Genomic DNA, 23,331 nt, shown 5'->3' on the forward strand with positions numbered 1-23,331 from the left:
AGAAACTGCTGCGTATGTGGGTCAGATTAAGTATTTCCGTTTGGAATAAAGTTAAATTGCCCTTTACTTTATTGCCTAGTAAAATGGGGGCTATCTGTAAGAGGGGATCAGATCGATTAAATTGTCACAGAACAGATGTTCTATATGAAATTCAAATAGTTTGCGACTTTGTGAACAAAGTCCATGGGAAGAGCCTGAATCATTGACACACAAAAAACTCTACTTCAGTGGAGATTCTTGGGTGGTTTTCCCAGTACTATATTTCCAGTGCCCTGGACAAGCGACTGCCATACAGTCAGTATTCAGTAGGTATTTGCTCAAGAAGGTATTGGCTGGTAAGTTGAGGCAACCCTCTCGTAAGAGTCTTGGTGTAAGTTCAATAAAAGCAAAAGGTCCCATAACACACTGGGGACCAGACCCAAGGGCGGCCAAGCACATCGGTGTTTCTCACGGCCCCACTCGGTGTCATTTCCGCGGTCTCCTGCTCTTGCTCTCACGCTCTCGTTGCTGCCATCACTTGAAAAGACGCAACACGCATTTACATTAGTAGACTTGTAAAAGGCTCAGTAAACGTGCAAACATCTGTGAAGCTGATCCTCCGGGTTAAGTCACGGTAATGGAGTTGGGGGGGGTGTGAAACTTTGACTAAGAGCGTGGAGTGGGGGCCTCTGGTGGTCTTCGACGGCATGGAATACACAAATCATCATGACTGGATAAATTTTGTGCTCAGGACTTGCCAGTTTTATGCATTCATGTTACACATCAGTATATCAAGTGAAAAGGCATGCTCGTTTGCAATCATGCTCATAGACTTATAAACCATTTAAAAATTAAAAAAAAAAAAGAATTCAAGTTGCAAACACTACAGGGATTTTTGTATCATTTTCTGAACAGCCACAATATGTAAATTGTGGCTGATTTATATTTTAGTTAACATGTGCTACTGGTTTTCTAATTTTAATGGTGATAAGTAAATAAAATTGAGTCTTTTATTTTTTTCCCTTTTTTTCTGTTGAAAAACTAACACAGAGGAACTGAGAAAACAAAATAATGAAAAACCAGTAGGTAACTGCAGATCATTCATTAAAATTCCCAGCTGCCTAAGTTTGGGCTACATTTGATTCCCATGTTCTCTCTGTCCCTGTGCCTTCTATCTCTTGCTCTCTGTCCTATTTACATATCTGCACTATTTTAAAACTAAAGTTTTAGAGACATTGAATGTAGTGAGCTCAGTAATAAAACATGGGTTATGTGAGACCCTGGGTTTGATCCCCAGCAACACAGACATACACACAGACACACAGACACACAGACACACACACACACACACACACACCTTAAGAGGATGTGTTGCACAGCCAATTGATTGTACATCACATTATTCGAGGACAAACACTATTCTTTCACCCAACCCCAAATACCTGACTCCCATGTTTTTCAAACCAACAAGCACATATAAAGTCTGTATTTGTCGTTGTAATTTGTCAAAACACAGCTTTCCCTAAGTGATATGAGAAATCAAATATAAAAGATTCAATAAAGTTTGCTCACTTGTTGCACCCATCTGTTTTGTTTCCCTGGGTTCTTTTTTCTCTAAAATGTTGTCCCCCCTCCCCCTAGCAAGCTCCCTCCCTGCGTTTTCATAAGATTGAACATTTTCAAGTCTAAGTTACTGTCAAGGCTCCTGTTTGTTTTTAGATGTGCATAATTAGGCTTGATTTTACAGGCTCATTTCACAAAATCATTAAAGGTTTTCAGCAGCACGTGTATCAACAACTGAAACAAATTCTCATTTTTGTCTATTAGTTAGTGAGACTAGGACACCGCCACTCCAGCCAGGCACCAGATGTTTCTGTTGAGGAGCAAACATAAAGGGCATTAAGAGCTTTTTAAATCTTACACTTTCACTTTGGTCTTGTAAGAAATAATTGTGACACTTCATGCTCGGAAATGTGTCACAGGAGCCTCTCCTCTCCTCCACATCACGCACTGCGGAAGGGGACTGCTGACGTAGCTCTAGTTTAAAGGACCTGAAAGCCCAGTGACAGCCTGGGAGGGTATTTTGAAGTTTGAAATGATCCCTATATAAATAGAACGGATCAGCATAACTTTGGGATAAAATTAGCCGGCAGTCTGTGGACTCTGCAGCCTTGCCTGTGTGCTGGGTTCTGCTCTCCTGATAAATCAGTGCTCAGCTTCCTCAAGGCACACAGCATGGACGGCAGCACTGCCCCTGTCAGCAAGGCTGGAGCTGCCAAGTTAGTTAAGAAAAATTTCCTGGAGGCTCTAAAGTCAAATGACTTTGGAAAACTGAAGGCTATTTTAATCCAGAGGCAAATAGATGTGGACACGGTGTTTGAAGTTGAAGACGAGAACATGGTTTTGGCATCTTACAAACAAGGTAAAAAAAAAAAAAATGTAGAGGTGTAATTGTGAAATTGATATAAGATGGATTTTTAGGTCAGTAGGTCAGTTTTTGTCTTTAAAGCAATCGTTCTTAGTGTGTATGTATTTGTTTAGACATTGTTTCTAATTAAAAAAAAAAATCTTTCCTTCTCTTTAAAGCTGGAGTGCATTTGGGCTAGTTTGCATGTTATACACACAGATTTCTGTCTATGTATATCTCTGTTTATTGCTCTTTTCCATTCTGGTGCTTGGAATTTGGGATCCTGGGTAGTTGCATTTGTCATGCACACTGTGTTTAGGACTTCTCTGGTGGCTGTGGTGGTATAGAATAAAGAAAATCTCTCTCCGACTCTGGTTAAAGACTGCTGAGTCGTACGTGGGACAGTGAGGCTGCTGGGGTCAGGCTGCTGATTCTTCGCTAACAGCCACTTACAGATATATCATCTCTATGTCCGTGTGGATGAAAAAGAGGGCTCTCTTTTCCATTTAGAGAGTTAATGAATGGAGAAAGCCATGCCATAGGCACTGTCATGGTCTGCATCATTTTAATGGGTTTCAGTGCAGAAACAAAAGCTGAACTCAAAATACCACAAAGTTAACTTCTATTTTTTTTTCTTTTCTGCTGGGCTACAATAATAGATGAAAAATTAAAATTCAGTATATCTGCTTTGTACAAAAAATAGGAAAACAAAAATTACAACAGAAAATTATCTTTTCCCCCCCCCGAAATTCCTACTTAATAAATCAGAACTAGATTAGCACACTCATCCCGATTTCTCAAATCAACTAGCTAATGGGAAAACTTAAATTGTTAGACCCTCTGGTGAGCATACTGCAGAGAAATATTGTGTTCACCTTTGCTTCTGCCTAAAGAAAATAGGGTGGGAAAGTCTCGGGAATAGAGGTGGGAGGAGTGCTGTTTAAGTTCTGATTATAAATCTGATTTCTATTCATACAAAACCGTGATTGTCTCCAATTTCCAGATACAAATGCTAATAGCATTTATTTCTACCTAATTCCCTGTCAGTTCTGAGGGGAGTGTAGAATATTTGAAGCCAGTTACTGCATTTTTGATTTGTGCTTTATGATCAATTGTCACGGCTGTTTTGTCTGAAAAAGGAAGGAGTCTAATTGGTTTTTTTAAATTATTTTTTATTCATTTTTTTACAAAGTTGAAGGGATTCTGTGGAAGGAAAAATTATATGCTATGTAATTAGATGGCTTGCATCTTATGACTTTATTTAGTGACACTGTGTGGAGGTTAAGCATATTTTAAAGAAATTTGTATGTGTGCCACATACGATAGGAATCAGATTCAAGCCAGTGGTTAATCTATTTGACACTGGGTAGCAAAGACCACCTTTTCTTATTTCCCAGGCAGGTAAACCCTGCAGATGGCAAAAGGGCTCTGAAGTTCTGAAAAGGGGAACTTGGAGGTATGGGCTCTTGGCACTGAGTTCTGTTATTTCTCATGAAATCATAAAATCCCCTAAATGAGAAAAAAAAAGAATGAGAAAAAGAAAAAAGAAAAAGAAAAAAACTGTCTTTTAAATTCTTCTGGTCAAAATAAGGTAATTCCTATGGTCCATGTGGAACTAACTTTTTATTTATGCTAATGACTGTTTTCCTAGCATTCTGGCTACGAGATGTGGCTTTCAGTTGGGGGCAGAAATTTAAACCATCCCCCAAGGAAAGGAAAGAACCCCAGTCTTCCGTAGGTATCCGTCTGGAAATAGCAGGACTCCGGGTTGTGTTTTCAGGGCTGTCCAGGAAGTCAATGTGCACATGTGGACACAGTGTGTATTAGAAATCACTTCACTCTCCATTTACCGCGAATAAGTCAGGCTCTGCCTCAGCCCCAAGTCTAGGGTAAAAACCCTACTTTCTTGAAAGTTGCTGGAGACTTTTCTAAGGTGCCTCCAGCCGTGCCACCGGCTCTCTCACTGTGGAGGGCAGTAGTGGAGGCCATGAATAGAAGCCTGGCCTCTGGCGCAGTAAAGGATCTAAGTGGAGGTATCAGTGTCCCACCTCACAAAGGAATGCTCAGAACAGTGTGGACTGAGGGAGTCTACAACTGGGTAGTTAATTGATCACCCAGCTCCTTCTGCAGTTTGTCTAAAGGACGGGAGCCGCCTCCCCGTGGTCCTGAAGGACCTGTGGCTGGAGTACTGTTTCTGAAACTCTTTTTTTTTTTTTTTTTTTAATTAAGTAAAAGCAGACTTTTGGATGTTACTCTTTGATTTTTTTTTTAAAGTACATGGAAAGGCTCCTAAAACTGAACAAGAAACTCCTGAAAGTGAACAAGAAACATCTGCAAAACTCCCCTGTGAGGCGTGATTCTTTTTTTTTTTTTTAATAAAAGAAGTGAAGAAGCTTCATCCCCCTCATCCAGTCTCAGAAAGGAAACATAGCTGTTTATTCTCAAAGAGTTGGGGGGGGGGTCTCCACTTGGTTTTGATGTCATAAACGAAACAGAGTATAATGCAGGCCACAGATGATGGCCACCTTGAAATTTTCTTACGTAAATGATAATGCAATCCTGTATTCAACAGTTGATTATCCTCAGGGGGCCAAGCTGGTCGGCAATCAACCCTTAACCCATCTTAGTTTCCTCAGAAACACCCTACATCCTTTTCCACAGGATTTCAAAAGTGGTTGAATTTGTTCCTAAATACAGCACAACCCGTGTCATGTCAAGACTGGCCTGTGAGTGTGTTTGGAAAAGTAAGTCGGAGCTCCACTGGCAAAGACATCAACTTAGACTGTAAAATATCCCTGGATTCTAATTAGAAGTGCACCAGGTGCCCCAGTAGTTGAAGGGTGACCCCCTCCCAAGCCAGCATGCATTCTGTGAGGTGTGCAAAGTGAAGGTGCTGGATTACTGGCTCCTTCCTCCTTGCTGTTCTGAGTTCTTCTCCTTGAGAAGCTTCCAGTGAAGGCGGCACCTACAGCGCTCTCCACGGTAATTCCCGGTGTGTGCCAGGGGTTTACCAGCACCCAACAGTTAATTCTTAAAGTTACCTCTCGCTCTTTGCCCACACCCTGTTATTTTCAGCTTTATCATGAAATTGTCAGATAAAATCCCAGCTTGTTAATTTAAAAGCCCCGCTTTTCTCACGTTGTAAAGCGAACTAGCACTTTATTTTAGGCATTATTTACTGCACTCGCGGGTGCGCGAGCACACACACACACACACACACACACACACACACACACACATACACATACACGCACACGCACACACGCACACACGCACATACACACGCTAGTGAGCCACAGTGTGTTGTGGATCAGAAGACAATTTGTGGGAGCTGATTTTTCTCCTTCGACCATGTGAGCTACGAGGCTCAAGCTTGGTGGCAAGGGCCAACAAACTCAGCCATCTGGACAGCCCCAGAGAGTCACCTTAAAATACAACCACACAAAGAAGTCAGGAATACCCAAAGGGAAGTTTTAACTACCGGATGTGACTAGCAGTTGAATGGTTAAGGGACGTCGTGACATAGTTTATTCTGAGACAAGTAGAAAAATATTAACAGTAATGTCAAATGAGGGAGAAACCTCCAAGGCTTTCCGTCATATTCTTTCCCTCTGGCAGCCCCTGGACTGGAACCGTGGATGGACAGATGCCTTCAAGGGCATTTTTACTCCTTTCCCCAGCTCTCCACCCCGGCTCTTCTGCAGATGTATGAGCTCTGGCTCCCTGAGACAGGCAGAATGTCAAACCTGTCTCTGGTACGAAACTCCCTAGTCACCAAGGTTAACGAAGAGCCATTATTAATCAGTGTAGTGCATTTTAAGTACTTCATTTATGGCCCACAGCCTCTTCTGATCCTTTTCATGGCAATCCTACTTTTTTTGTGTGTGAATTAAAATAACCAAAGATTTCATTTGAAAACTTTCTGGCAGGTAGTCTGTGTTCCTAGGTAGCAGCTGATGTCCAAATGTCCTGAATGCTTTTTATTCCTAACCAATTTTCTTTTTATAGAAATTAATTTTCTTGTTTTTCTTTTTATTACTGGGCAGGGTTGGAGGGGTGGGAGTGGGGGATGCACTCCCCTTTCCTACTTGCTTGAAAAAGTTTCTCCTATTCACCAGGAACCTCCGAGAACTACCCTGAGAATGTCAGCTATTAAAGTAGTAGCCTAGAACTGTGCTTGTGTCTATAATCTTTCAGGGCTGTGTAAATACATGGACATGGTCCGAGCAAATATCTGCTAATCCAGCCAGAGCAGTGTGTGCAAGCTTTGGCGACAGCCAGAGGCTTCTCCAGTGTGGGAGCTGATAACGGCTGCGGAACCTGGTTAAACCTTCGTTTAACCAGAGCTGTGCGCCCTGTCCAAGCACCCTTCTCTGCTCACCAAGGTTCCTGAGTGAGGAGGCGTTCCGCCTCACCTTGCAGGCTTAGCCGACCTCAGTTTCCGATTTAAATGAAGCGCTTGGAAGTGCGCACGCAGGAGTTAGTTCTGCATTGTTTAGGAAGGGTAAAACTGGAAAAGTTTCTTTAGAACTTTTAGCCCTGTGTGGTGACCTGCACACCAGAGGGAGCTTCTGACAGATTTAGGGCAGACTGAGGGTTGAGAGTTGAGACTTGAGAGTTACTTTGTTGTTGCTGTTGTTACTTTTAAAGTTCTTTCTTACAGGTACATATGATACGGCTAAACATATTCTCCTCTGGCCCCGCCCCATCCTCCCTGTCTTCCCTCTTCCCATTAATGTCGTTTGTTCCCCTGAACTATTTCATTTCTAGTCCACTCAGTCTGTACACACATGCAGAGGTATTGTATGGTATCTAGGGAGCACAGACGGGAGCGAAGTGAACTGCCTTGCTGAGACTGGCTTGCTTTCAGTGATCCTTTCCAGTCCTATCCATCTTCTGCAAACGGTGTAACTTTATTCCCTTTTATTGCTGAAAGAAAGTTCCATGGTGCTTAAAAAGGATCACATTCCCCTCTTCTGCTCTCCTGCTTTGGCACAAGCTAGCCAGTCACAGGGACACGTGCACACGGCACCGTGTGCTACGGCTGAGTTACAGGGCTAAGGAAGGCGTCAAACAACAAAGTGGTAGAGAGCTCCGCCTCTGCCACCAGTGGTTATATGAACTGGGGCGTGTTCCACTATTTTGCCCCTACCCACACTACGAATTCCTCATGGAGGTTCTGCCAGGACTGAGTGCCCTGCATGCAGATGCCATGTGTATACAAGAGTACATGTATCATGGCGTGAGGGACGGCAGCCAGAGCTGTGAATGGCACAGATCCCTGTGTGTGAGGCTTGGACTGGGTGGGTGGGGTCAGAGTGGAGTTTGTGCATAGGGGATGGCCCTGCTTCTGTCTTAGCCTCTTTTCAGTTGAGCCCTTTGCTGAAGCCAAGCTCTCCTGAACCTGAGTTGGCAGCTTGCAGACAAGGAAGTATGGAACATGAGTGGCTTTCCCCAGAGGGAGGCAGCACCTTCTTGGGACCCCCACCCACCCCCCCACAAGGCCTTAGTCTTTCTCTTCCTCTCCAGCCTGCCCCTCTCTGCAGTCTGAACACACAGCATAGGGGCAGCTGGCCTGTGCAGAAGGGCATAGAACAGTGCCTTCTAAAGGTAGGTATTAGAAGCAAATCACATGCTCCTGGCATGCTGTAACACACATTGGTGAGTGTGAGAGAGAGAGAGAGTGTGTGTGTGTGTGTAGGCACGTGCACAGGAAAAAATTCTGATCTTTTAACATATCAACATGAACAAATAGCACATCAATGGGCATGCCTCAGCTTTGGTTTCAGAAGCTCATAAGACCTCAGATCTGGTGCTCTGTGAGATGGAGCCTACTTATTTCCTTACTTACTGGAGAACCTGTGTTCCACCCATTTTAAGGGCGGACACCTTGCTAAGGATGCTCTTTTCTCTGCCCAGTGCAGCTGGCTTTCCTGTTTTGCTCTCTAGACCCTCCCAACCCCACCTCCAACTCAACCACCAAAGTTCAGAAGTGAAGATTAAAAGCAGACATAAGCATATCCCAAGCCTTAAGGCTTCCACAGTTCTCACTCATTCCCTTAGAGACAGCAGTAAGGTCCTTCCCTCCCCCCCCCCCCCAATACACAGATTCTACAAAGAGGAGGTGAGTTGTAGAAGCAGTTTTGTTTTAGGCTTGGCGGAATTCCAGGATCCTGTGGTCTGTGAGCCTGGTTCCCCAGCTAACAGCTATGATTACGGGAGACACACACACAGATGCAACTGACTTTTTTGAAAGCCACGGGTGAGTGAGTGGTCCATGTAATAAGTGTGCAAAGAGCACTCTTTTGGTGCTGCTGGAAGTTTAGGAGGAGGAAGCACCATAAGCAAACGGCACATTTCCATGCCAGCAACGTGGCATGCTGCAGACACATTCAGGAGCAGCCTCCCTTCTTTGTAATCTGTACTGCAGGCTTAGCGCTAAACCTATACCGTTTCCACAAAGTCAAATACAGATGGAAGCCTCACGCGGCAGATAGCCCCAGTCCGTGAGATTGGACTGAAGCAGATGATTTGTGGCTCTAGCAGGCAGTCTTCTCATCCGGAAAATGAGAGGCTTGGGCATCATGATCGTCCCTCCAGTGCCAGCATCCTGTTTTTCACTGATTTTACATCAAAATGGCCTCTCTTCTTGGCTTCTTCTTCTTTTATTATTAAGATATTTACTTTACACCCTGATCACAGCTTTCCTTCCATCCTCTCCTCCCAATCCCTCTCACCTCCCCCATCCCTCCTCCTCTTCTTCTCAGAAAATGGGAGGCCTCTCATGGATATCAACCAGCTTTGGCATATCAAGTCACAGTAAGATTAGGTACATCTTCTCCTGTTGAGGTTAGACAAGGCAGCCCAGTTAGGGGAAAGGGATCCAAAGGCAGGCAATGTAGCCAGAGACAGCCCCTGCTCCAGCTTTAGGAGTCCCGCATGAAGACTCAGCCGCACAACTGTTACATACGTGCAGAGGGCCTAGGTCCGTCCCATGCAGGCTCTCTGGTTGGCAGTTCTGTCTCTGTGAGCCCCTATGGGCCTAGGTTAGTTGATTCTGTAAGTTTTCTTGTAGTGTCCTTCTCCCCTGTGGCTCCTTTAACCCTTCCTCCCTGTCTTCCGTAGGATTCCCCAGCTGTGAGTCTCTGTATCTGTTTCAATCTGTTGCTGGGTGAAACCACTCTAAAGACAGTTACGAGAGGGTCCTGTCTGCGAGTAGAGCAGAGTATCATTAACAGTGTCATGGGTGGGCTCTCTCTCATGGCACGCGTTTCAAGCTAAGCTAGTCATTAGTAGGTCATTCCCTCAAAAACGGTGTTTTCTTAGCCTGCTTTCTACTGTTGTTTTTTTTTTTCTCTCTCTTCCCAGAATCATTTTTCCCCCTATGCAGTTGCAGGCATGAGTTTTCACTCATTTGCCACATGACAGTGCCTGATGTGTGCCACTAATAAGCAGGCAAAACACACTTCAGTTTGCAGGCTCAGAACTAGCTCCTTTCTAAGCAGGTAGAGAAACTGCCATTGCAAGTTGCTAGTTGAGGAATGGTGACGATGGAAAGTCAGTATGGGCTGGGCACGGTGGAGCATGCCTGTAGACCCTGTGCTAGAGAAGCTGAGGCAGGAGGATTGCTGTGAGTTCAAGGCCCACCTGGACTACACAGTGAGACTCTGTTCCAAACAGCTGAATCAGAAGGAAGACAGAGCTTTTTGTTTTTCTTTTTAAAAATTTATTTATTTATTGATTACAGTTTATTCACTTTGTATCCCAGCTGTAGCCCTCTCCCTCGGCCCCTCCCAATCCCACCGTTTTAAGTAATGAGAATAATTTGTCTAAAATCTTAGTTTTAGGAACCATTCTCTTGATGATTTGTGCCTATTCAGTGGGTACAGCTGTGTGTGCAGTTATCTCGGCTGCTAGGAAGTTTAAAAAAAACAACTTTAAAATCCTGTTGTAGTGTAAGCACAGAATTTATACTTTGTGGACCTCTCTTGTTTATGCTTTTTCTCCTTCGTCATTATTTTGTAGATCATTAAAAGAATCTTGGATAAACCAGGTGTGATGGCACATGCCTGTAATCCCAAACTTAGGGAGACAGAGGCAGCTGGATCTCTGTGAGTTTGACGCCAGCTTGGTCTACAGAGGGAGTCCAGGACAGCCAAGGCTACAGAGAAACCCTATCTCACCCCCCACCCACACACACAAAATCTTGGATAAAATTTTGTGATTTGCCCAAAGATTTATTTATTTTTATTTTTATTTTATTTTATTTTTTTTTTAAGAAAGAAATAACTGGATAAACCAACAGGCCGGCAAAAATATTGGTGTGAAAAATTAAAAAAAAAATCAATCAAATCACAAGTTGTAGAGGGATGAAGAATGGGCATGAATAAAAAATATAAGCTTGTAATTGAGAGCTTTGAAATGATTCAAATCAACTTAAAACTACTTGAAACAACAACAACAAAACATATTTAAAGTGGCTCATGTGACGTAGCCTGATCCATTTTCCCTTCAGTTTTAGAACTGCGACCGCAGTAAAAGAGCTTGTAAAAAAATGCTCACAAAATGGAGACACGCCGGGCCGAAAAGTCAAGCTAAGTTCCCTTCTTTTCCTTTTCCAGGCTATTGGTTGCCCAGTTACAAGCTGAAGTCCTCCTGGGCAACGGGCCTGCACCTCTCAGTCTTGCTTGGTCACGTGGAGTGCCTGGTGGTGCTCCTGGACCACAATGCCACCATCAACTGTCGGCCCAATGGGAAGACCCCTCTGCATGTGGCTTGCGAGATGGCCAACCTCGACTGCGTGAAGGTTCTCCTCGACCGCGGCGCCAAGCTCAACTGCTACTCCCTGAGCGGGCACACCGCTCTGCATTTCTGCACCACGCCGGACTCCATCATCTGTGCCAAGCAGTTGGTGTGGCAAGGTAAGGCTTGGCGGGTGGCCAGTGCCGTGTCCACACACTCGTTTTGCTGGGTGGGTTAGTACACACGTGGTTTGGGGGCTTGCTCACCCCTCCCGGCCTCAGGCAATTTGACAGGCGTTCCAGCACCTTCAGCCTGATCGAGGATGAAGATCAACATGCACATGGGTTTTCACACATGTTGCTGGTGGTTTTATAGTGTATGGGTACTTCCCGCTGAGGTCGTGCAGTGGGTATTACATTGAAATCTTAACTTGGAAGAATAAGAAATGTTTAATTTTCGCAGTTACTTAATATGCTTACATAGCCCTTCCTATGCATCAGGTAATGTGGTCACGGAGAGAAAACAGTTCCTTCTCCCGGTTTATGTGCATATGCAGGTGTATACATGAATATCCGTGTATGCGCACATATTTCAGCAGAAGGGGATATAACATTAACAAAATAAGTTTTAATTATAAAAGTGTGGAAGAGCTATCGAGGAGAAAACAGCACCTATGTTAAGAGTAAAGTTTATACAACGTTAGGTATGTAAGGTTGATAAAATAGTAAAGACTTCTCTGAGTTGTCAAGCAGTGTTTCATGCAGACATGCAATGCAATTTATACATGCCTCAGTCAAGAACTTCTTTGGAGAACCATGAACATAAGTACCTGCATGTAGATTCCTGTAGCTGAACATATTTTTATTACGTTGTAATAAATATCTAGAAGAAAGAAGACGAGAAGGATGGTAGATTTCTAAGACAGTGACACCCTGCTTCTCAAAGTGGCTATCTCATTTTGTATTTCCACCAGCAATGTATGAAAACTCCAGTCGCCTGCTGTTCATGCCAAAAGTGATCAAGTAAAATAGTTTACTTTATCTTAAAGCAAAGACACTTTAAGAGGAAAAAGTTGTGCTCTCTAATGAGTATGTAGTATTGTGTCATTGTGGTTTTAGTGTGACTTTTCTCACAGATGCTGTGAATAGCATCATAAGTTTATCTGACAGGTGTATATTCACTTTGGAGAAATATCAGTTCATGCCTATTTCTCCTTTTTAATGAATGAGCTGCTGTCTACAGTTTGCATGTAATCATATCATCTGTTTCTACCCCTCCCCTCTCTCCTTTTCCTGTCTTTTCTTATTTCATTCCCTCCTGTTCCTCTCCTCTCTTCTCTGCTCTCCTTTCTTTCTTTCTTTCTTTCTTTCTTTCTTTCTTTCTTTCTTTCTTTCTTTCTTTCTTTCTTTCTTTCTTTCTTTCTGTCATTTCTCTCTCTCCCTTTTTCAATACAAGGTCTCACTAGTGAGCCAGCCCATGCAGTTCTGGAACTTAAGACTTCTATCACATGGGAGACTGAGACAGGAACATGACAGGTTTCAGGCCAGTTCCAGCTATGAAATCATTGAGAAATTATCTGAAAAACACAAGAATAAATAACATAAATTAAAAAAATGAATCTAGGCAAAGTCATGATAAATGCTAACATTTAAATAACCAAAACATAAGCAGGAGCCAGGGAAGCAGAGTGGAATGTGCTGAAGGGAGCATCGGGGACCTGAGCCTGCTTTCGGTAACACAGGGCTAAGAACGAAGTGAGTTCAGGGAGCAGGGACTAGCCAGCTACAGGGAAAGCTATTAGTTAAGTGAGCTATTCCTGAAATTAGGTGACAGATCAACACCAGCAAAACAAAAGAGCAAAACTAAACAAACCAGAAAACAACAACAAAACAGTTTGATGTGGCGCTGAAGACAGATTAGATTAGGGAGGGTGTAAATGGGTGTTGGGAAGTAAATGTGCCAATAGCTGTTGAGAGCAGTTTGCCTGGAGAAGCAGTGTAAGAACAGGGGGACACTGTCCACAGCTGGGACACCAAGGGAACTGCAGGGACACCAAGGGAAAGTTGCTGAGGGTGGATACAATGGGATTACTTTAGTAATCTTTCAAGGATCCAGTTTTCCAAAGTTGAGATAGGATGAACTCTGCAGATGGCCGGACATATCTCCATTTTTAGTAAGTGTGTCATAAAGGATGTTTGTCAGTGCCAGAGCAGATCTGACGATGCTAAGGTGAGACTATTCAAATCTGGTGTGTTTCCCCTCAACTATGCTGAGGCAAAGTCATCAGCTAAAAATGAGGGAGAGCAAGGGAGGTAGACATTTCTGTGAGAGTGGGGAAGAATGCAAGAATAAATTCACCCGGGAAGTGTAGCAGGACTACTGAGGTCCTAAAAGATGCTTTTCAAACCATGGGAATGAAGGGGGCCCCAGACTGACTGGCTGAGGCTTTCTGAGGAGGGAAGGGGAAGGGAGGGGAAAAGAAAAAGAAGGAAAGAGAGAGGGCAAGGGGGAGAGACAGTGAGAGAAGAACAAGAGGCAGGGAGACAGAGAGAGCAAGAGGGAGAGACAGGGAGTCAGAGAGAAAGACAGAGTCAGAGAGAGACAGAGGGAGAGAGACAGAAAGGGAGGGAGACAGAGCAGGGGAGGAATGGATCCGTGTTACAAACTCGCTCTGTCCCTCTGTCCTGGACACCTCCACATGTTATGTTTACTTCCTTATTCGAATTAGATTCGGTTTAGATTTTGCTGATCTCTTAATCAGCTTACACTTTAGATTTTGCATCATGAGAAATTACGGATTTGTTGGTCTGTAAGCAAGGACAGTAGGACGATAGGGACACACTGGAACACGCAAGGAGAGAATGCTCCGCCCCCACACTCTCATTTCCTATTTTTAAATGTTCAGAGTTTCACACACGTATAGACTGGAATACGATGATGCCACCATCTAGTTTCATCTTTTAAACCTCCCCCAATTACCACTAACATATTCCCCTACCAACTTCAAGTCCTTCCCTTCCCCTTCCTTTTAAAATAATTCACTAAGCTCAATTAGTGTGCTCATATAAGTGTGGGTGTGGGGCCATCTACTGGAGCCTGGGCTGCCTTGCAAGCGCTGCATCTCCAAGAATGAGTCTTCCATCAGCTACTGAGAGCTCCTCCGGAGCTGCGGATACACACTGGAGGGAATCTTGCTTGCACAATCTTGCTCTAACTCAGAGATCCCACTTCTGTGATTAGAGATTCAGTTTAGACAAAAAGCCTTTTGATCTGGGGCTGCTATTTATTCCCAGCCTCAAACTCAAGCTTTAGCTGTCCACTCCAAACAAGGCTACTCAGAGGGTGGCAGAGAACAGAAGAGGCAAGCCGAACACATTTAGCATGAGTTCAGGACTGGGCTGAGTCGCGTCCTGCGGGCCTTTCAGAACAGCACGGCTGTCACATATCCACTTGATGCTTTCCTGTTAGAAGTTCTGATGAGTAAGGAGATAATTATACAATCTGTGTACAAAATTATACAACTTGTATACTGTATGCTGAAATTTCCGAACTTTTCATATTACACATACACACCTATATGTGTGTATGTATGTAAAATCTTAAGAAATCTCTGATTTACTTTCATCACCACAGAATCACGTGCTATTACTGAAAATTGTAAGAATACTTGTCTTCTTACTAGAACATTTTGTTATGCTGTCTGCATCTCATGCACACATTAAATGATGATAAGAGTGTTCATTTATAGGGACAGGTTCTATTTATCTATCATTATCTATCTATCTATCTATCTATCTATCTATCTATCTGTCTGTCTGTCTGTCTGTCTGTCTGTCTGTCTATCTATCTATCTATCTATCTATCTACATAGGCTCTCACATTGTAGCTCTGACTGACCTGGTACTCAACCTAAGGTAGCATCCAATTTGTAGGAATGTTCTTGTCTTAGCCTCTTGAGTGCTGGGGCAACAGGTATGGGACACCAGACTTGGTTAATGTTAAAAAATTTTTTTAAATAGCCTTTTATAGTAAGGTATAAACTGTATACATATATTTTCCTAAAAATTACAGGAGACTATGTACATCAGGAAATAATACCTGCTATTCATCAGAAGCTGTGTTAGCTAATATTTAACAGTATCTAAGTAACTTTTTGTAACCTTTGTTTACAACACGTGTGTCCACATGTGTGTCATATTGTTATTGTGTAGAGATCAGAGGGCAACTGTTGAAAGTCAGTTGTCTCCTTCAGTCATGTGGGTTTATCATGCACCTGTTGAACTATCTCTCTGGCTCCTAAGTAAAAATTTTTAAAAGGCACATCTATAAATGAAGACCCTTAGCTTTAGGCCACTTAACCCCAGGCTGTCCTTTGACTTGTTATGGAATCCAAGATGATCTCAAACTTCTGTTTCCCCTGCCTCTACCACCCAGATTCTGTTATTACAGGTGTGTGGGTTTATGCAACGCTGGGTCTCATGCATGCCAGGCAACCATTCCACAGACGGAGCTACAGCTCTAGCTCTCTCTGCCTGTTTGGAAGTAGGGCTTCTGGCAAGTAGGAATTGATAGAAAAACAACATTGCAGATGCCTCTATGGGCATCTTTATGTCCTCAGCCGAGGGGGGCAGCACCTGCTAAACAGTCCTTGGTCGGAGGACAGCTCCAGAAGCTTGCACCCTCTGCCATCCATTGTGTAAACTGTCATATTCACAGCTCATGAAAGGGAGATTCTGGCACATTTCACACACACCCCCGCACCCCTCACCCCTCACCCCTGGGGAATTCAGCTGAGGGCTTGTAGGTAAGCACTTTGGGGAAGAAGTCACACACAGCTCTACATGACTGGACAGACACAGGCAAGGAAAATAAGCCAGGCTAACATGAAACTCAGGGGCCAGAGAAGTCCATTACAGGAAGAACCAGTGCCATGGCAACTGAAAACCGATGTAATTTCATTTGCTATTTAATGGGCTCTTTGTGGGAAAGTGCTCTTTGTGGAAAAGGCTAATTGAGTCCAAAAAATTGCATGCAATTTTCTCTTAAAGGATTTTGTCCTGTTTTTCACTGTTGCAGAGCAGGCTTTGTCCCAGGCTGGATTTTGCCTGCTATTTTTCTGTTTGCCTTTCTACTTAATGCCGCCATCTTCTGGCCTTTGTTTCCTTTGGTATTAGTATAATGGCGTTCATCAGTTGAGAGGGCTTATTTACCTCGGCGAAAATGTCTGTTCTTTGGTTCCTGCATTTCCCTATGAATAAAGAGAGTCAGGTCAGGTTTGGCTGGCTCCTAAGCAGTACAGCATTTCCATCCATCCCCTTTCCTAAGAGGAAAATGAATGCTGCTTGCTTTGCGCCACACGAAGCAAATCCCGACAGTAGGAGGAAAATTTGTTACCTGAGGAAAGCTATAAAAATTCAAATGGCTTCTAACAGAATGTGGCAAAAGGGGCAATGTAAAGAAGACCCTGCCTTTAAAAGGCCTAACCTCTGCTCCTGAGTGCCACAGCCACACAAGCCACACACTTGGGAGAGTCCCTGACCAGTGAGGCCCTCATTTAAATAAGGAAGCAGGCACATACCTGCTGGACAGACCTCTCCCCCCCCCCCACCTCACTGCTCTCAACACGTGTGCTGTGCACTGTGATGGCACAAATATGTAACTAATAAAAATGGTAAAAATGAAAAACAAAGGGGAAAATTTCTCATTGCACAAGAGAGAAACAGAAAACAGTGAGTTACAGGCAATGACATTTGTGACCACCACTGCTCAGAAATCTTCCTCCGTCGGATGGCGGAGAATATCTCTCAATTCCCAATGCTGCCTTCTTTCACCTTGTCTCCTATGCTTGAATGAAAGAACTGAAATAAGCTGGGGGAGGAGGGAGCCCTATCTCATCTCCATCAGATAGCAGTTTTTTTCAGTTCTGTTGTATCCCTTAGAGAGAATCACGTCACACTTGTAAGACACGGCGCTGAGCAGGGTCGGTGGTAGTGGAATGTTCAGAGTAATCCCCTTCAGAATCAAGGCCACTTTCTCCACATCTCTTCATCATCTCTGTCCTGGGGGTCTTAACAGAAATAGGAAAGAGAAAGAAATAATGTACGCAGGGCGAAAGGAAGGGGGAAAGGTGCCATTATTTCCTACAATTATGTTTGTCTATGAAAGAAAGAAAGAAAGAAAGAAAGAAAGAAAGAAAGAAAGAAAGCAGAAAAAAAAGGTTGAGAAAATCTACCATTGAATGGTTAAGACTAATAATTGAGCTTAACAGTTGTCCAGCAACTTCATTATCTCGCTAACAAGTCAATTATATTTCTACATACCGGAAACAAGCAGTTAGCAACTGTAGTATAAGAAGATGATTTATAGTGTCACAAGAAATAGCAGAAATCCAGAAGAATACGTTCCTTGAAAAACATTAAGACATTATATTCAAGGTTCATTATGAAAAATGCAGTACCCATTTTCCTCCTTAAAGGCAACTGCTTTTACTTCTCTACTTTGATTGATTACTCTGGTGTTTACATATTGCCAAATAATTATCATTTATTTATATGTAAAAATGGAGAAGATGTAGCAATGTAAGCTTTATGATAATCAAAATGAGAGTGGCATGATTAAAACATATGTCTTATCCCTTTTTTGAGGGTTGCCTACCTGCATTAGGTCCTTTCCAGCCCACAGGTCCCCAGTGCAATTTCATTAGAACCAGGAAGCTTGCTACAAACTAGGATAACAATACCTTCTTTTTATCATTATCTTGTCACATTTTTGCTTAGATTTCTATGTACTCATTGATGTTTTAAGCCTAATTTTGCTATACGTTTCTTTTTTTTTTTTTACAAAAAAATATTTAACTTCAATGAGTATTTTAATCAACTTCATTTTCTGTGTGTGGGGGGAGTCCCTTCAGTCTTGTTCCCCCTCAGCTCTGGCAACTGCTGTCACCCTGGGGACCTTTCCTTTCCATCCTGGTCTCCCTCCTCTCTTTAGGTCACATTCTGCCCTCTGCAAATCATGCCTTTTAAAATCTTAGTTTGTTGCTTTGTTGAGCTGTCCACATATCCTTTACAAGAGCGCTGAGAAATCATGCTGGCAATGATAAACGCCACTCAGTGCATTTGTTCTTCCCTGACTGACAGAGAAACCCAGATTCATAATTACTTCCCTCTAGCATCACAGAAGCATTCTCCCACAGCCTCTGCTTTTCAAGATGCAGCTGGAAAATCTGAAGTCATTTTGTTTTCCAGCCTTTACTTGTGACCTATCATATTCTTTCTTGGAGAGTTTAGGGTTTTTCCCTTTACCCCTGTTCTGAAATTTCACAAAGGTTTGCCAAGATGCATTTGTTTTTAGCTATTTTCCTGGGTCCTTCTAACCTCTGCAATACTTCTCTATTTTGAGAAATGTTCCCGAAGGTTTTTCTGCATGAATTCTTTCCTGCTTTTTTTTTAATGTCGTATTTTGCAAATTAGTCCCCTAGCTTTGATCCTGTGACTGTTTTCTGCTGCTTTCCTGTCTTATCCATCTTTACCTTTGTGCTTGCTTTCTGAAAGGATTGCTGCAGACTGGCTGCGTTGTCTTAGAATCCTTGGCTGTCTCCCTGCCTCTAAGATGGAATGACTGAAGTCTAAGTGAAGTTTATAAATTATTAGTTTCACTCATTCTGAGGGATTTGGCTAGATTAGTCATTGAGTTTTTTTGCTTTTGTTTGTTTTGTTGTTTTCCTAGTTAGATTCCCCAAAGGAAAAATCTAACCAGCTTCTTCCTATAGGCTCAAGGTCAAATTGCCAGTATTCTAAGCATTTGGTCACAGGTAGTGCAAACATAGTAAACCTACCTGCACAGGATATTACCTGCTCTTTTTTGCAGAGCTACAATGTGCTCCTGTGTGAGATTTGAAAACAGCCGTCTATTCCGAAGTCCATTTACCATGAGCACCACTAAAGCTGCACATTATGTTCTATAATCCTACAGGACATTGTCATATTCTGAAAGAACATTGTAGCTTTCTTTTATCACACTTATATACTTAGAGTGTACTTGTTCTTTGATTAATGTCTACTTGTAAGTTTCATGAGGACAGATGCCTTTTTTCCCCCAGCATAGCAAAATGTATAGTGCGTTTTGCATGTTGACTGCTGAATCTATATTAAATCTTCAACACAGAAGAAGAGCCAGTGCTTGGGGAACAGCGTAGCTAAAGCCATACCATTACCATTACTAAAAAAGTATTCAGTTTTTGAGTTATTGCATTAATTTTCTTGCCAGAAGAGAGAAGTCAGACATACTCAGTGTTACTGTGAGATATAGTAAGTTGGGGATTAAAAGATTTCTGTCTACCAGGTGTCATGGATACTGTTAGATACTGCAAAACTTGAGAGACAGAAACAGAATGGAGGACACTGATGACTTAAGTGAGGTTGTCCATGAGAGTGAGCAAAACCTTCGAGGAGGAGGCAAGAGAAACATTTTTGTTTTTGTTTTAATGTAACATAGGAACATAAAATAATGATGGGAATTCTACTCAGTGTTCAAAGTTTAAAGACAAGAAAGAGGGGAGGAGTAATTTTTGGAATGAGGTTTCTGAGAAGTTTGGGAAATGAGACCTAGAGAAGGCAGTAAGATTGCCTTTGTAGAGGAAAACCCCACTTCTATCATAACCTAGAGTGAAAAGGGGTGGGGGAGGATGGGAAGTTGATATATGAGTTTTCAGGGTTTGAAGAAGTCTCCATTTGCATAGTATTTCCTAAGCAAATCAAGTCATAAAGAGATCTGGAAAGAACAAGGATTAAAGACTAGGAGAAAGACATTTAGGATAATGATTATAGAGCAGGGGAAATAAGTTCGGAAGCCCAATGCTGGGCAGCCTAGAGGGGCCAGCTAAATTTTCCTGCTGACCTTTGTGATGGTACCAGTTGTGTTTCTGATGCTACTACAGCAGCAGGGTGGTCCTTGTTAGATGGCATTCAGTTGTTTGGGAGCAGGCACTGACACTGTGCCTCTTTCCCTCAGGGTTGCTGTCACTCCTGGCATGGGTGGATACAGTGGTAAATGGAAGGAATTTAAAGTTTTGGCAGGGGAGGGACTGAAATGGTAGGACATAGGACTATCTGAAGCAGATGGGATGAAGGCAAGGAACTCCTAATGGACAAGGAGATTGTAGGGAAGAATGGACAAATCCCCGGAATGGCTATAGCAAATAACAATCAAGATGTAAAGCTAGAAGGTTATGTCAGAAAATTGGATGTGCGGGTTAGTGATTGTCAGAGACCAACCAGAGTCAGCCATGGCTCAGTCCAAGCTGTGAGTAAGGGTTGAGGGGAAGGAAAGTCACTGAAGAGAATGAGATCCAAAGTCTGGGAGACCAGGGCATCTAGTCAGCTGTCTGAATTTGATAGACACCCCCCCCCTCCAAAAAAATGCTAGAAGAATGACAGGCATTTACGTACTAAAGGAAAATGTGATTCAGGTGTCAGACTCTACAGAAGCTGATGGGAGAGATAAATGTATTCAGGAAGGTGGTTAGGTAGATAGCTGGAGAAGCAAAGCCCCCAAAGAGCCAAGGATGTTCTTTTTATTTCTTTATTTTTCCAAGGGAATTAGGGAGTAATTGGAAGCAACAACGGGGAATCAGATATAAGAAAAAGAACACTCTGCTATATAGTACGGGCCAGAACTAAGCATGCTACATCCGTTGTTTGAGCTTGGAACAGAAGAAAGCTAGTTTGGTCGCCATGGTGACCAGCGCCATGTCTCTGGGCTCATTAATCCTGTATTCCAAACTAAGCACTTAGCAATAGCTTCAGAATAAATGCAACAAGGCTCTGCATACTGAAAAGGGCATATTCATGTTAAGCAGGGGAAAAAAGGTTTTCAATTTCATTCATTAAACTTGAGTAAATAATTTAATATCTTTGTGTGCCAGTCCTCCAAGCTAATGAATAAGGATAAATGCTTAATGGAAAAAGCTTGCTTAATAAAGTTAACAGCATCAGCTCTACACATATAAAAAAAAATTGATGTTGTCAGTACATGTGCACAAGAAGGGGAAAATGGAAAGGAAAACAATGTATATGAAGCCTGTGCAGTATGGGTATGTCAGATACTTTAGAATAAAATGTCTCATTCAGTCCTTTGGACAACCACGTGAAATGCACATTGTTTCCCTCGTTTTAGAGACAAGAAATCAGAAACTCAGAGATGTTGAGGGGGGTTCACCTAGTTTGCGTCATATAAGCAGGCTCAGTGCTGTTGGCATCGAGTCCATGCTGGTTCTACCGCAAACTATATGCTGCTCTCCCTTCTGAGACAGCGGACCGACTAAAAACTCCAACAAAAGCTTTGCGCTTTCTTGACACGATCTGACAAGCTTAACTGTTCCACTAGCTTGAAAATATTAGAGCTCCATTAGCTTGAAAAAAGTCAACCACCATGAGGCATGAGGTGTTTTGCTTTTCTGAAGTTGGAGAAGGCAGAAGACATGAAAAATAGTTGATGCTTCTCTGGCTCCCCTAAAACAATCATTTGTCTTCACTTCATCATTTCCTAGCACATAGAAGGTCTAGCTTTAAAAGCAGACTCCCAGAAGGGAGAACAATTCTGTCCTCTTGAATGAGATAATGTCTTCATTTGGCTTTTCTGATTTGCTGTATCATGACAAGTAAGTGGAAACAAGTGATTAAAGTTATATTTAAAAAAATCCATTCATTCATTTTTCTTAAAATCAAACTCGGTAATTAAAAGCACCGTTTTTATCAATATCCAAACTTCGGCCTCCAGTGAGAAGGAGTTACAAGAAATCAGGTAACAGAAACAGCTGGGCACGGCCCAAACCCTGGCCCCCAGCAAGGAGATGCTACAAGATACCATGTAACAGAAACAGCCTGTTGCAGTGCGAGGCTCCCGCCTCTAAACTCAACAGTTACTACACGGCTGCTTTTTCAGTTTCATTCTTTAAAAACCCAATCCACCAATTATTTTGCCTTTACCCACAAGGCTATTGCAGCCTATTCTCTCAAACATAAATTGTGAGGTGTTGTGCTCAGGCAGAACCCTCCCACTGGTACCTCCAGTTCCCTTCTCCAATTGTCTCTCTTGACTTGGTGTTCCCCCTTCGAAAGCCACTGCAGCTTCCTTTGAAAGCTCTCAGCCTGGGTGTGTTATCTTTGTCCGGTAGCCAGAACTGTCTAGAACTGGAAATTAAAGGGTGACATTTCCTTGGGCCTCAACTACTTTATTTTTTAATTCCCACCAGCACTTCGATAATTTTGTTTCTTGCTTAGAGGAGCCTGAGCTTCTTTATCCTGTGCACATTTTAAACACCATTTAGAAAAAAAAAAAAAGAGATATCAGATTTGGAAACAGAAAGGCAGTGTTTTCTTTGTAACCTCTGCAGGTAATGACTTAGAGAAGACAATCTAAACAATTTCATCAGGGGATCAAGGGCTCGTATTTGGAGCTAATGGCTAAACCAACAAGATCCCGAGGCTCTCACCTCAGCTTTCTATTACTCTAAGTGAGAAAACTCATAATGAGGGGAAATGGCAAAAGTATCAGGCACGTCCCAGCTCCTAATACATTTCTACTCATTGGGAGTGTGGGAACTGAAGAAGGGGCCTTGTCCGACACCTCTGAGAGACACTCTGAACACGGATAGCATCCCTGGCCTTTGTTCACTGAGGCTTTGGGAGTTTGGTAGCATCCGCTCCCCCCCAACCCCCAACACACACACACACACACACACACACACAAACCTTTCTCCACCCAGGAGGACCAGCCCAACTAAGAAGTGGAAAGTGATTTTTCTCTCTGTAAGCAAGGCTGGATTAGTGTAGCTGAGGTCAGAAGAACCTTGGGGAAAGGTTGGCTGGGCTCCATGATAATAGTAAGAAATCCAGGTGTGATGGCGCTTGCCTACAGTGCCAGTGCTCAGGGAACTGGGCCACGAGGATGGTGAGTTCTAAGCCAGGCTGGGCTATAGAGCACAGTTCTGCCAAAACATTTACTGTGCATTGTAATTGCACACCTGAAATTTTATCCGCGCTCTCCTTAACTTTCACATCTATCTCAGGAGGCTGCGGGCAAATAGTTTAACTAGTAAATCCAGATTGTAGTGATAGATTGACCTCAGTGCAGAGTACCCAAGCTTCCCACCAGGTGGTGCTGTCTCACCTTGGCTACCGAGAGTCGCTGGTAAGGTAAAT

General features: G+C 42.9%; 1 protein-coding gene across 1 annotated transcript in view; it reads left to right on the forward strand.

The window, feature by feature from the left end:
• The first annotated feature begins 1,874 nt into the window (after window positions 1-1,874).
• Window positions 1,875-23,331, forward strand: part of Asb4 (ankyrin repeat and SOCS box containing 4) — a 40,942-nt gene continuing 19,485 nt past the window's right edge. The window contains exons 1-2 of the mRNA XM_021655166.2: window positions 1,875-2,401; window positions 11,008-11,307. Coding sequence (XP_021510841.1) covers window positions 2,215-2,401; window positions 11,008-11,307 — 487 coding nt within the window. The 5' untranslated portion in view covers window positions 1,875-2,214. The remainder of the gene's footprint in view (window positions 2,402-11,007; window positions 11,308-23,331) is intronic.

This window comes from Meriones unguiculatus, chromosome 21, assembly GCF_030254825.1.
Source record: "Meriones unguiculatus strain TT.TT164.6M chromosome 21, Bangor_MerUng_6.1, whole genome shotgun sequence".
In the NCBI taxonomy this organism is placed as follows: Eukaryota; Metazoa; Chordata; class Mammalia; order Rodentia; family Muridae; genus Meriones; species Meriones unguiculatus.